Source organism: Xiphophorus couchianus, chromosome 13 (genome assembly GCF_001444195.1).
Source record: "Xiphophorus couchianus chromosome 13, X_couchianus-1.0, whole genome shotgun sequence".
Taxonomy (NCBI): Eukaryota; Metazoa; Chordata; class Actinopteri; order Cyprinodontiformes; family Poeciliidae; genus Xiphophorus; species Xiphophorus couchianus.
Genome location: NC_040240.1, coordinates 21630591 through 21645448, shown reverse-complemented (window position 1 = coordinate 21645448; position 14858 = coordinate 21630591). Strand labels below are relative to the sequence as shown.

Here is a 14858-nt window from a genome sequence, read left to right as displayed (position 1 = left end):
ATATGTTCTTTATTGAACAACCCAAACAAATGAACAGAGCCAAACAGCGACAAGCGGGTATCCCCCTCTGTGGTCGATGGCATCTCTGAATCCAATGCTAACCGAAGAAGTTCTGCAAAAGAAAAGAAAGGTCAAACAAACGAAACATAACCAGAACAGGGTGGCCAGACAGGTAAGGGAAGGGCCACCTCTGTAGAGCCTTTTTTGGGTAGAGAAGCCGACTCCCTTTTATAGCGATGACGCGCTGGTCCTGGCGAATCCTGGTCCCGCCCACTCTGCTCCGCCTCAGGACAAAACACAATAACTGACGGATCCCTCCACGTTAAGTGGAGGGAGACGTCACAGTATATAAGACTTTTTAACAGCACAGATTAACTGAAGGACTTCCATGTTGCCCAACGTTCAGTTGGCAAACAGAAATCATATCATATATACTAATCCATCCAGTCAAACAATCTTTAATTTGCAGCTTAAGTTGCTTTGGTTTCCTTATTTCCCAACTTTATTGTGGAGTCATTTTTTCATTCCTTTCACACACATAAAACATGTTTATATCCTAAGTGTTGTTGCTCTTGCATATCTAATTACACTGTTTTTGTGTCTAACAGGGCGGTCCTGGAATCAGAGGGGCCAGAGGTGATCGTGGAGAACCTGGTCCTGTGGTAAGTTGTACTGCTTTACTCTTTTTAAAGCCACCGCTGCGTGGAAAGGGTGATTAAAATGTATATAATTCTGAATTAAATCTAAGAGCAAGTGTAATTTTAGAAACAAAATACATCCTCATTAATTCATCTGTAGTTTCTACTGAGTCGTGCTGGTTGTTTGTTAGCTGAAAAAAATGCTGTTTAGTAAATTCGGTGCAATTTTATTTGCACAGGCAAGTCTTGTAAAGAACTCTTCTTATCCGTGGCTTCACACTCTCACCATTTCACATATTGAAAACAACAAGCCAAGGATGAATGGGTTTTTCAGTATCACCCTTATTTGATATTTTTAGTCCAGAAGTAAAAATTTAAATGCATTGCAGGAAAACAAGGCCTGCATTAAAATATTCTTCTAATTTCAAGATTTGTGACATCTTTTTCTTTGCTTCCCTGTTATTTCCAAGAGCACATGATTACAATTTTGTTTGACTTTTTCTCTGTCCTTAAAGCTTATTCTTTATTCTGTGATTTTTGATGAGTATTTCAAAGATGCTCTGTAGCTGGTTGAATGTACCATTTCTAAATAATAACCCAATTTAGTTATAAAGTGAAACAAAAAATATTAGTTTTTTAGCTATCATATCAGGTGGCCATGCTGTGTTTGATGTATGGATAATTATAGCTGCTTTTATTTTAGTTGTTTGACCTGGTGGTGGCTAAAGGACAAAGTAACTCCGATTCAGATTGTGTTTTTTTTAAGATTGTAAAGTTAATTTTATGGTATTGCTGATATTAATCATTCCTAATTCAAATTGGTGATTTTCATTCATGTGCCCACAGTTATTTTGCATCATGTGAGTTGTGGTGTAAATACCCTAATATATTCAGTTTGTGGCATGTTGGAGCATTAGAGATTAATTACCAAAGATTAATTATTTTAATTTTTGATGGGCAGGATACTGAGTTCTGGTCATGTCTTTTTGATGTGCTTATGGCCTACAATAATTAGATAGAAAGTCATTTTTAAGGCCCAGTTCAGTTCCCTTTGTGACAAGTTTTAGCAGGAAACATCACAGCTTAAAAGTTTAATAGACAAATAATTTGAGAAGTGCTCCTTCTGCAAACACAACAAATGAAAATAAGATGTAAGAGGAACCCAAAACATGCAACTTTTAATGGATGGTTTTATATAACCCAGTTGCCTGTAATCTTTAAATAATCTCATTACATGATTGTGTGTTGACCTCAAAGTTTTTATTCTAACAGTAAATCCAGCCAATGAACAAAACAGCAATAAATCTATTAGCAAATGGGTCATGACACGACTAAAGTAGCACAAACACCATATTATCCATATTATCAGTTGTAAAATGAACTAAAACAATCAACTCTGGACCTGTTAACTCTTAAAGGAAAAAATATTACAAATGCACCAGATTTTATGACTGTAGAAATATGTCTTAATAATAGACTTAATATAACTGTCAGATGAACAGAGTTGATTTACAGTTATTTATTTTTTAACTTTAGCTCTATTTCTTGATAATTACATTATTACTGCTGCAGATGTTTTAGGAAGTGTTTGTGTAACTCTAGCTTGACATACGCTTCATGCGTATGTCAAGCGTACACCACAGACAAGTACATGTATGTCTGTGGTGTAACAAGTACACCACAGAACAATAGCTCTGCTTAAAACAGGAAATTACAAATTAGCTGTTAGTTTATTATCTAAAGGCTTGTAAATTGCACTTTTACCATCAATTTTATGTTAAAATCTCATCAAAACAGATGGACTGTTTTCTTCTTGATGATAAATCAAACATGTTTAAGTGGGAGTCTGGGAGAAAAAATAATTTATTTTCATAAAATTATCCTTATCTATTTGATGGCAGATCATGCAACATGGATAAGGAAAGGATAATAAAATTAAAACAACAAGCTCTCCCTTTTACTTTTACAACTTTAGAATATAGTTTATTTTGTGTCATCCATGTTGAAACTTTACAGTTTTTTATATTTGTCAAAATATAAAATTTATTACAATGACAAACCTTTGTAAACGCAGTCTGTTAAAAATACTCTACAGATACACATACTTAATGAAGCATCGTCTGTTGTCATTAGGTTACATCATACCTCTGCATAAACCTTAGAAAGAAACTTTAAACAAGAAGGTGTGACTCAAAAAACCTAAACATCATTTAAAAAAATAAGGTGGTGGTTACTTTCTCTGGTTTGAAACTTTATTTCTCACAAATCCAGTTGTGGTAAGTGTTATATGCTTGTTTCCATTTCCCTACAGAATTGCAGCATATTCCATATGGTTGGTAATTATTCCTTGGCCATTCTGTTCCCCAAAACCTGTGGGGAAAAATAAAACTTTGTTAAACATGACTCATTTACTGTTAGAAATCAATATATTTTTCATTTTTATGTCCAAGTACTATTTTTTAAATTTTATTAATTTTTTTTTGCATACTCTGGGAGAACTGGGGCAGAATAAGGTTTATTTTATCTACAGGAGCTCATCCTACACATTTATATATACTTTCTGTATTCTTCTCAGTGTCTTTATCTTGGTTGTCCTTAATTATTTCCTGGAAGTGTCTATGCTTTTAAAAGTCTTAAAGGTTTTCAGACATTAAAATTTCAGCTGCTGTGACTGGTAGTGAAGGATGTTTTAGTGGCTTTAATGATTTTAACTACCTTATAAAACAGCGTTTGATATGGTCCTCAACTTCTTCAGGAAATGTCACTTTCTGTTTTCTTTTTTTCTTAGTTAGTTGCTGCCTTTGCTTCCTGTATTATTTGGTAGTTGTTGCTAATATGATCTTCAATTTGCTCACGATGCAGTTTTTTGTCCTGGGTTTGTTATTGCCAGATTCTGGTATTTATTTATTTCTGTTTGTTTCAGTCTTTACTCACATTAGCTGTATTATTTATTTGTCTTGGTTTGGTATTGTCTGCCTTTGGTCTTCCCGTGCGACTCTGCTTGTATTTTTGTTTCTTTTCCACTAAATTTCTAATTTCTGCAATCAGCTCAATAATTACTTCACTTCTCCTCCATCATTAATCCAGATAGTTTACTTAAATTAGTGTTGAATGGTTTTATTTAGAGAAAAATGTTTTTGCAGGAAAGTTTGATTTTAGATTTCCTCTAATCATTATTGCTTTAAATCTGTTATGTACATCATAGCAGATCTAGGAGCAAAATGACTTAAATGGAAAACAAAAACCAACTGAAATTCCTTTGCTTTTTTTGTCTTCTTAAAAGTTATCAATAGTTTCTGAAAGGCATTGTACCTTTTCCACTGAGAGAATCCAAGTAGCTGGTTGGATTCTCAAATATTTTTTTTGTTACTTATTATGTTACATTTAAATTTAAATAAAAAGGCATAAGAACTTCTGCTGTGACACCTCCAGGTGCTGCAACCATCTTCTCATGTCTATTTATTTCTCATTTTGTACTATTTATTTCTTTATCTTTGTATATTATGTATATACACATAACCTGCATCTTAACTCGAGTCGAGCAAATCTCAATCTCGTTGTAATCTGTTGATGACAATGACAAATAAATCTTATCTATCTTAAATTTGCATTACATAGAAATACAAATTTTGCTGTAATGTATTTTAAATCATCACTGAGCCAACAAGTGTAAAACTAATCAATTCATATATGTATATATAAAAAAAGAAAATGACTATTTTGCTGTGGAGCACCAGTGGGTAACCATGACACCACAGTGGCACTAACAAATGAGTTCAATGTAATGTGGGTCCATCTTTCAAGAATTTCTTACACATAAGTAATTTTTAAGATTAACTCACGATTGTGTCAGTGGTGATTCATCCACCCATTTCCAGTCATACGTCCATTGCCCATCTATCCACTTGCCTTGAAGACCAATCCAGGATTCTCCATTTTTATTAAACTGTTTTATAAATTCCTAGTTGAGGGAAAAAAAGACATGTTTTCTTTAAAATGGCATAGGTAGGTTGATGTAATACAATAAAAAAATGTGCGCTTATACAAAGTGAATCTATAATAACTGAATTTCTGAATTTTACTAGAAATCTTTGTGAAACATGGACTGATTCCTCTTAAGTTTGTTCATTTAAAAGCTGAAGATGATAAATTAATGGTAATTTTATGCCTCTTGCCCCCTTTGAACATGTCCCCTTGTTATATAGAGTATAGAGTTTGCAGAGCAAAGCATACTCTCCAGACTAAGTCAAGTTCTCTACTTAAAATCATGTAGATCATGTTTTCTGTAAATTCTGGGTGGCATAAAATTATCATCTATATTTCTGCCATCTGGAATAAAACTTGTTTTTTGCTTAAATAATTTAGAACAAAGTTTTATAACAGCTGTATTGTTGCACAGAGATTAACAAAAACAACTTGCTCTGATGCCCAACAAATAAGATCTTTATTGTTTAGTGTAATGACACTGAAAGATTAAATATTTTCTTCATTCTTTAATAATTTGGCTGCAGTGATAATTGTCTTTTTTTGTTGTTTTGTGACCAGCCTTCTTTGTGTCATATCAGTGTAATTTGTCATCTTATTTTATCTTCACCTGTTTTACTTAAAATGAGGGCTTCATTGTATTGTTGAATCATTTTTCATTAGGAATTTTAATTGTTTAAACAATTCATTAAGAAACACAGCTCACATAAAATTAGGTCAGATTTCAAGTTGATAAATTCATATGAAAGATCACACAGATATGAAAGGACTCACCTGTTCAGCTTTACTGTTTATGATCACCAGATGAGCTCCTTCTTGCTCACAGTATGTCTTGCCATAATACCAAGTAGTTTTCTCCTCGCCTTTAAAGTAACAGCTGCTTCGAAATCGGGTCCATCCATCTGGGCACCACTTTCCTTTATACGAGGTCAGAGTTTTAGTAAGAGTTATGTAAATACATCAGTCAACATTTGCTAAATCATTTAATTCAACAACACTGTTTTTCTTTTTCCTTAGATTATTCCTAACAAGTTTGTCTTTTTTCAGTGCTTGTATTCTGACTAACAAAACAAATTAAATTTGGAAAAATGCGAACCATGATTCTGGGTGTGTAATACATATTTTTATTTCCAGTTTTTCCACTTTTTTTCTTACCTGTAATTGTATTGTTCAATCTGTTTACTTGATCAGTCAGTTGACTGTGATTTTTGCTGAGTATTTCATAACTGTTCTGTAGTTGGCTGTAGTTGGCTGCCATTTCTGAAGAACAACGTCCATTGGTTAATAAGTGAAGCAAAAAACAATTTAACAATTGTGAATATACTGGTTAAATATGAAATAACCCCTATCTAAAAGTTTGGCTTGTAACTGTAGCGTGTAATTGTCCCCCGTGTCTGAAAAATAACCTTGATTAATTAGAAACTGAAGCCAAAGAAAAACAACATTTAATGTCTAATTATGTTATTTGGTGTTTATGTATGAAATGTCTCTTACCTGAAAGATGGCTCTGGTTGTTTTTCAGTTTGATGATTTCCAGAGTGACTAAAGGTGAATGAAACAGAATTATTATGTTAAATTAGCAGTTTTAATGTAGTTTATGAATATTATCATGAATTTTATTATTCCCAGCTGGTGATCAGGTAAATTTCCAGTTTTTAATGATGTACAAGCAAGATGTTCAAAATAAATATTTTTCTTACTAATACAGTGAAATGTAATCATAATGATGATTACAACAATTCAATGCAATGAACTCTTCACTCTCCCTAAGGGTTTATTCAGGAGGAGGAATTTGGTGTGTTTGTCTGTTTCCTTCGTGAGTTTGGGTTTTGTTAGAGAGAAGATCTACTGGCTCTGTACTGTCTACACACCTGAGGATAATCACCTCATAGGAGACTAAGGAATATCAGAAACCGCAAGACCATCACTAGTTTGCCATTATGACCATTAAGTCTCTAGCCCTCCTGCATCCTCTTGTGGCTTTCTGAAAAACTTTAATTTTCAATTTACTTTGTTTTCAAGTGATCTCAAGTTCTCTCCATTTCCAAGCATCTCAAGATCCATCTGTGGAACAAGTTGCTCACTTGTTTCCTACATCTCCGATGCCTTCAGATACCTGACCAGGCTCACATCCGCTTTAGATCCTCAGACTCACCAGCATTCCCAGAACTCACCTCTGGAACATCTCATTCCTCCTCACTCCACACCACAACCTGACTTTCCCTCCAACACCTACCTTCAGCTTCAAGCCACAGTTAGCCGCCAGTCTTACCTGCCACTGTTGGATTCTTCATTTTTGACCGCAGAATGACTTACCTCTTTGCCGTTCAGAAAATCCCGAACCTGATCTGTCCATGTTGGCTTCAGTCTTAACTAAACATTCTAATGCTTTCACCAGTCTCCTTGGTTTGATAGTGCAAGTGGGTCAGGAAATTATCAGCCACCATTGCTGCAAAGCTAGTGACTCAATGCAGTTGGTTGGTTTCCTTAGATGAAAAACTTTTTTACTAATTTACAGAGTAAACTGAAATTCACTTTGTTTTATAACTAGAATCAAATTTGAATGCATAGAATCGACTTTGAATCTGTTTATATTATTGAACTGAATGTTATTTTGATGTAACTGGATTTGCTTATCAGTAAAGTGTCTTGAAATAACTTTTGTGAATCTGTGCCTACACACCTGGGGATAATCAGGTGAATTGAATTAAGCTCAACCTATTTATTTGTTTTTCAAAGAACCAGTTCAAAATTTAACAACCAATGAAAACAAGTTATGTTGTAAATTGTATAGTCTAAGTAAGGTAAATCTTCTAATGCCTTGTTTCTGTTTCTATTCTTTTTAATTGTTCTTTTCTTTCACTTGGGCTGGCGAAATTCATTACAGATAAGATATTAAAGACGCACACAGTAGTTTTATTTCAACTGCTTTCTGCCTCAATCTGACTCCAAATAGTTTGTATCAAAATCATTTGTTCAGTACAGGAAATTTGATAAGCAGTTAAACATTTTACAAGTTAAATTTGATAGCATTAGTAAATTGTATGCTGATAAAACACTAAATATGTTTTATTGTATATTTATACTGCTTATCATGAGGATTTCAAAAGTGATTTTTACTTTTTAGCAGTGCTTTTATTTGAAACTTCTAAAGAAAAAAAAAAACTTTTTCAGAAGCAGAAATATTCTAAGTACCCGTACTCAAAAATCTAAAATTAGACTAAAGATTCAATAAAATCACACCTAAACCACAACTTTAATTTCTTTTTTTTTTCAATTTTATTCTTTCTGTATAACCTAGGTTATATAAGTAAAACCTGAGATTTTTAACAGAAATACAACAAAGTGTGGTAAAGATGCTGGTGAAAGTGAAGTCACTCTTTGGTGAGCCTCACCACAAGCTACACTTAAAATTGCTGATGATCTTGAATGTGGTTGAGTCAAAGCACATTTACAGAACTTCTTTTGAGTGTGAGGATAATCATAACTCACTGCGCTCTTTGTAAACGCCATGAAGCATTTTCCCCACTGCTTTTCCTGGCTGTCCTATCACAATGCCACTGCCACAAGTATCTCATCTGCTCCGCATGTTTCCACACAATCCGTGGAAATTCCAGACTGGACGTTTCTGGACGTCCAGCATTAATTTTACCCATTGCAAATAAGTAAAAAATATTCTGCAGAGAACTCAGCTGATACCAATGTCTGTTCACGAGGAGCTTGATGTTAACACTGCAATATCTCGATTCTCTGAACTGCTCTGTAGGATCTTTTTTGTACAAATTAATTACTTCTCTGCCAGCCTGGTTCACATTGTATGCTTTCAGACCTTACATAGAATGTGGACATTCTTACAGATTGTTAACTTTTTAGTAGAGTCTTAATCCAGTATTGGGGCACCTAGATATTGTTCATATTTTGGAAACCTAGTAAATGATGCCAAACATGAAACTTTAAGTAGAATTTATGCTATTTCTTTTCCTCAATCAGCTAAAAATCACCTCAGAGTTTTATTCTAACAGTAAATTCAATCAGGTATAACTGAATATTTGTTTTCTACTGGTGAAAAAAATGAAAAAAGCAATAAATCTACAAATTGCCAATTATAACCACTGGAACAACACCTTTTAGCCTTTTAGCTGGTGCTAAACAGGTGTTAAATAGTCAATTTTAGAGTCATTATTGCTGAAAACAAACTCACAAGTTAACCACGTTGCACTGTAAAAATGTCTGTCGTGATCTATAGCTCTCAAATCAACAGAGCGCTTCTTGATGAAAATTGTATTATGAATGCTTTATACATATGTTAATCCAGAATGTGATCAGAATACATTGAGAATATCTCTTTTGATGTGTTAGTTTTTCTTACAGGACACGGTCAGACTGATGATCCCAGTTAATATCAATATGAACATCACCCGTCTGCTCAGTGTTGCAAATCTAGCAGACACTTTGTTGGCTGCAGGTTGATTTTCAATCTGCTTTCCTACAGAACCAAAGTTAAGAGAGAATAATTAACTTTAGTTGAACAGATAAACTCAAAATGACTAAAATGAACTTGTGTCCTGTTTGTCTCATTATCTTTACTTACCTCCTCCCAACTGAGAATCATCCATCATGTCATTTATATAGTTATAGATATTAACTTTCTTCTCCTCCCACTCTGCTGTTTCTTCTATCTTTGCTTTGCTGTATCTGACTCTTTGGATTAAATCTGGAGTGGACTTAATATCTGAGAACATCCTGACAAAAATAAAACAGCTGAAGAGATGCTGGACTTTGCTCTCCACTTAGTGAACAGACTTTACTCCGAAAGAAACGTTGTTTTAAGCAGTGCGGTTAGAGCCACCATTTCCTGTCCAGCCCTCTTTCTGATTTCAGAAAAAAACAACTTTGATATAGAAGCATTTAAAGAAACAGGCATAGTTGGAATCTTTTATTTTATTATAAGTAAACATTGCGAATAACTAAAATAGAAAAATCGTATTTAGTATTTTTAGTTCTACTGCCACATTACTAAAATACTTATTCATTCATTACCATATTGTTTTTTCTTACAGACAATAAAAAAATAAGTTGTTGATGGAAGTTCTTCTTTTCTTTTGAGCAGCAGTGTTTGCAGGAAGGGCAGCTAAATATACCCTTCATGCAAAGAGCTCAACAAGTACACCACAGAGTAGCATGTCTATTTCAAACAGGAAATTAAACTTAAGCTGCTAAACTATTCTCTATAAGGAAACAGAATTAACATTTTCCTTATGTTGAGAATTGGTCTCATCAAACAAATGACCTTTTTGTTTAACTAATAAAGCTGTTAGATTCTCAATAATCATAGGAATAGTTCATTTAATGATTTTATAAAAGCGTGCGTATGATAACCAGTCCTAATGTGCTAACTGTTATTAGTCGTTAGTTGACACGGAGTCTGGAAAAATGATTAATATTCCTGTTCTGTTTTCTTTTATAAAAAAGTGTATTATATCAAACTGTAATAACTGGAGTGATTCATTTCTTGTTGAATCAAACAGAAATCAGAATAGCTGGAGAATGTTTCTAGATTATTTTTTTTATTTGTATTTTATACTTTTTAAATGTTCCAAATACCTAACAACATCTTCTGTCATATCTACCTCTACTTCCCAAACAATGACCGCAGACATTTTTGTGTGCCAGTTTGCACTCCCTTCCCAAACATGCTAACAGTTGCAAAAACAGCCGTTACAGTTTGGTTCAGGTTTAGCAAGTCACATTGCAGGTGGTACGTCATTACATGTAAATATCCTCGTCCCAGTATTGTTCAAGTTCTGATGATCAGCTTATCTTTTGTATATTCACAAATTTATTGCGTCTGCTATTATCCTAAGTTTGCTGAATCTTGGTTGCGTGCTATCAAGTTTGCATCTATGTTTGCCCACAAAAACCTTTAGGACATGAGGCCCGTTGTGTTTGAAGACCCAGGAAAAACTGAATGCTCTTGCATATTTTTGTTGATTTTCTGCTGATGCAAAATGTCGGCAGTAAACCAGCTTCATGTCTGACTAAATTATCTTGTTGCAGTATAAACTGTGGGCTTATGTTAACTAATTAATTACAAAGCAATTGACATTTTATCTGTATTTTGACTGAAATACATCTTGTATTGGTATGTTTCACTTTTCTTACAGTATATGGCCGGGGTGATGATGGCAACTGACATTATAACCCATGGCAGCATTTTGCAGAGTTTTACTCTTCTGGAAGAACTTTTCCTGACAGCTGGTTGTCTTGGTGTCTGTTGGTCTGCAGAGGAAAAATTAGGGAGGAAATTAGTATTGAAATTGATCAGGGAGTAAAACGAATTTTATGTTCTTATATCTATGTATCTGGTTTAAATATATTATGTAGTATTAGGTCTTAAATTTCTTCTTAAGGCTCATTTTGACCAACTGTCGTTTAGGGCATAAACCGTTAATAGACAAAAATCTATAAAAACATATCCAATCAAATAACAGAAAAAGAAAATTCACTATTGAAATCAAAATATATCCCTTAAAACCAGGTATTTCTGGAACATGAAGGTTTGTCTAATAATTTAGATTAAATTAAATCGGTGGTTAGAATCAAAAAGTTAAATATTACATGTTTGAAGTATTTATTTGTTTGAAGTATTTATTAGCTCACACAGCTAATGTCTATATTAGCTCTGTGGGCTAATCGAGACCTCACTGCAGCTAAGAGCATCATTTTATTTATTATTTCCACCAGGAAAAGGAAATCAGCATCTACCTTGAGCTTTTCAGAGGAAACATATGGAAGCTTTAGATGCTGTAAAATTTTCTGACAGACAACTCTGCTGACTTAGGACTTAATATGCGAGTCATCTTGGATTCAATATCCCTCCATGATTCCTCTAGATTCTGGGAAATTCATTTTCAAATGAATGCAAAATAATCTTTTGTCTGAAGGGAGATCTTTGTGCCAGTGAGCAACAATATTTTTTTTTCTCTTTAGTCCAGTTAAGATTCCTCTGAACTTGTTTCTGATTCAGGAGTGGCTTACACAACGGACATGACAGTTGTAGACCTTTTACAACTAGATTCCTCTAGATGCCTCTTGAAGGATTGAGTCCAGCTTTATGAATCACCCTCAAACTATTCAACAGGCTTTGCTTCCCAATCCTCTCCAGGCAGTAACCCCTGTTGTTTCTGCACCTCGTTTCTCCACAGTTTGTCCTTCCTCTGAAATGTCCATCTATATTCCTGGCTAGTGCTGTGTGAACAGGTGGCTTCTTTAACAATTTCTGTCTGAGGTGCTTTCTGCTTATGAGGGGAGTAAGTGACAGTCTTCTGGACAGCCATCAAGTCAGTAGTGATCTCCATAAATTTGTTTGCCATAACATGATTTTTATCGATTACAAATAAAATTTCCATTTTATTTATTTATTTATTTAGAATTAACAGAATGCTTGATATGTTTTGTTCTGTGTGTACTGAATCTAGACAATCTCGGGTTTACCTTTTGAGTTAAATTACTAAAACATGATGTTTCGATACCATTAAGACTTTTTGTGATACTAGCTCTATGTCGTCTATGGGGCTATGTGGGCTAATCTAGCCCTCAACACCGTTAAGGACAATGATCATTTGATGCACATAATCTGGATTTGACACAATAACACATTTAGATGTTTATTCTAAAACAAACATGGAGACATTGTCATGCAAGAAGAGATGGTGGGTGCTTAAATCTGTGTTTTAGTGCTTAAAAATAACCAACATTCAGGACCTCACTCAAAGAAGCCAAAGAAAAGTCACATGATGTCCTAAATTTTACTTACCATCTTCTTGTGGCTGAGAAACAGAGCAGTAATCAGCAACGTCTTCTGCAGACTCGTAGATATTTACCTCCTTGTCCTCCCAGTCTGTTCTGTTCTCTTGCTCATTTCTGGTATATCTCACCTTCTTGGATAACTGTACTTTTGAATAAATATCTGAGGACATTTTAATACAGCTAAGTCCTGGACTTGATTCCTCAGTTTGTATGTTGTGAAGTTCAAATCTACACTTTTATCATATAGCATCAAAATCTGGCTGTCTGGACTGCTTCTTCTGCTGCTAGTTTTGACAATCTTGTCTTCTGGTTTCAGAAGCAAAAAAATGAGGAAGTGGCTATGCTTAAAGACACACACACAGTTAGGCCATCAGGTTATTTGCATAAGAAGCCCATACCATGAATTTGTGTTTATCATTATTATTTTTTGTAAAACAGATAACATATCAGCATTTCCTAGCCTAAAAAGACATAGTTTTTAGGGATAGAGTTTTCTTTTTTTGTATTTCATTGATGGTGTATTGAGGTATGTTTGAACTTCTCACAAACCACACAAACTCTTGCACAGCAGATTAACATTTTTTTTCCACAGGAAATGTTTGACTGCAAGTTCTGTTTTTTCTAATGAAGAAACTGAAAGTGTTTTTCTCTGAACTCTCATTATTGAGAAACATAAACCATGACAGATAATATTTTAGGATCTTAGGACTTTCAAACAAGATATTAGGTCATGTGCATCATACCATCTTTACAGATGAAATATCTTTACTGCTTAGATTTCAGATGAACCTAATGTTATGGGAACCTTTTTAATAGCTTTTGTGGTTTATGGTATTCATTGGAATCATCATTCAGATACCTTCATTTTTAATTATTGAAATTTATATTACTTCTGCATCACTATGCCTCTTAATGCTGCTATTATGTTAATGTTTGTTTGAACTGATTGCTAGTCATTCTAATGTGATGTTGTACAAGGAGGAGCTGAAGTGCTGTTTGCTGTCTCAGATCTGTGAACATACATATCTGTTATGAATGTTCATAACAGATATGAACAGATGTTCAGATATGAACATCTGTTGTCAAATAAATAATGTTGTGGTCCCAGCAGAACATTCCGTCTTTTGATATGTGCATTAATTTCAGGTTTGTAGCCATGTTTATTTCATCCAATGCAAATGTCTTTAAGTACGATTTTTTTCTCTGAAGCTTTTATAGAATTTAGCCTGTTGTTCAGAGTTAAACTTATAGGCAATCAGACATTAGTATGGTATTTTGCTACTGTTTAAAAAATAACCTTTTGTTAAAAAATAATTTTAAAAAATTCACATTTGTGAATTTGATTCAGATTTAGCTGTTGACAGATTAAATCATTAGATACTGTACATTTTTCAAGTTACCAAACAGACCTACTTTTAGATAATTTAAGCCTTTATATTACTTTGCAGTATGAAGACTGTTATATTATTGTTACATTCTTTCCAGCCATTCATTTGAATGCTTATACTGAAGTAGGAAGAAAAATCTACTGGCACATCAGCCAGTTTGACTTTTTACCTGCTGCTGCTGGTTGTTGGTGTTTCTGAATCAAACAAACAGCAAAAAAAAAAAAACAAGAATCGAGAAACAAGATTTTTTTTTCTTTTCCTGAATCAGTCTTTTAATTACATTTAATTACAAAGCTTAAATCTAACTCCAGGTTTTGCTTTGTGGCTGCTGTAGAACTGATTGCACTGAGTTTTTCTCATATAATAATTATAATTGTAACTTTTCTCTGTATATAGTACTTAAATTTTAGTGATGTTCTTTCCAGGTTTAAGATCAAAAAGATACTGGACATTTCTCTTCTCACAGATCCAGTATTTTAATCCTGTTTTCTTGTACATCCAAAGTCCCTGTTGATCAGTAAATGCTTTGAGCCCTGACTCCGTGTTGATGATTACTCCTTGCTTCCAGAGACTGTAAAAATGAACACATCCAGTTAGATCGAGAAAGAAGCAGGAATTATTTTTTTAAAATGGATGATTTTTTTTTGTATTAATGATACTTCTAGGTAAAATGTGTTGCATTTATGAAAAACTGCCTCAGTTGAAAATATGAGCATTTTAAGGCTGACAGCAATCCAGTCCAGCTTTAAATGACCACATATCACTAAAGTGCTGTACAGAATACAATAAAAACAATCAAATTACAAATGGAATTGCTATATTCACATGTCATTTCACTATTGTAGCATTCAACTGATCAACCTAACAACCTTTAATCAACCTGCTGACATTGAAAAGAAAACCAGTTGAAGATGTAAATAAAATTATTTATGCTATTTGCCTATTAGACTTTGTTCCAAGCTTTAGTATGTGTTGATAACAGTGTTTCAGATTGTTGGAGTTAACACAATCTGAGTGAAAATGTGCTGATATTTTCAGT

At 33.8% G+C, this 14858-nt stretch overlaps 2 protein-coding genes across 9 annotated transcripts in view; one reads left to right on the top strand and one right to left on the bottom strand.

Moving 5' to 3' along the window:
• col14a1b (collagen, type XIV, alpha 1b) overlaps positions 1-14858 on the top strand; it is a 139630-nt gene that overhangs the window by 106903 nt on the left and 17869 nt on the right. For all 5 annotated transcript variants that reach the window (XM_028035230.1, XM_028035227.1, XM_028035225.1 and 2 more), the window contains one exon: positions 609-662. In XM_028035230.1, the coding sequence (XP_027891031.1) occupies positions 609-662 (54 nt within the window). The remainder of the gene's footprint in view (positions 1-608; positions 663-14858) is intronic.
• On the bottom strand, positions 1877-13754 carry LOC114155370 (CD209 antigen-like protein C). 4 transcript variants are annotated; one of them, XM_028035232.1, is made up of 9 exons: positions 12439-13751; positions 9214-10901; positions 8992-9108; positions 6117-6164; positions 5972-6016; positions 5778-5882; positions 5397-5539; positions 4481-4599; positions 1877-3008 (listed from the first exon to the last, which is right to left on the bottom strand). In XM_028035232.1, exons 2-9 carry the CDS (start codon positions 9362-9364, stop codon positions 2891-2893), a joined length of 846 nt encoding a protein of 281 aa, XP_027891033.1. In that variant the 5' UTR covers positions 9365-10901; positions 12439-13751; the 3' UTR covers positions 1877-2890. The 4 variants fall into 4 exon arrangements, with proteins under 4 accessions (XP_027891033.1, XP_027891032.1, XP_027891035.1 ...); XM_028035231.1 differs by lacking the exon at positions 8992-9108 and having other exon boundaries at positions 10785-10901; positions 12439-13753; XM_028035234.1 differs by lacking the exon at positions 5972-6016.

Coding starts and splice junctions, on each gene's coding strand:
- LOC114155370 (XM_028035231.1), bottom strand. CDS start 12,601: ATGTCCTCAGATATTTATTCAAAAGTACAGTTATCCAAGAAGGTGAGA. Junction 6,017..6,116: donor CAACCAGAGCCATCTTTCAG/GTAAGAGACATT, acceptor GTTATTTTTCAG/ACACGGGGGACAATTACACG. Junction 4,600..5,396: donor TAAACAGTAAAGCTGAACAG/GTGAGTCCTTTC, acceptor TCCCTCAACTAG/GAATTTATAAAACAGTTTAA.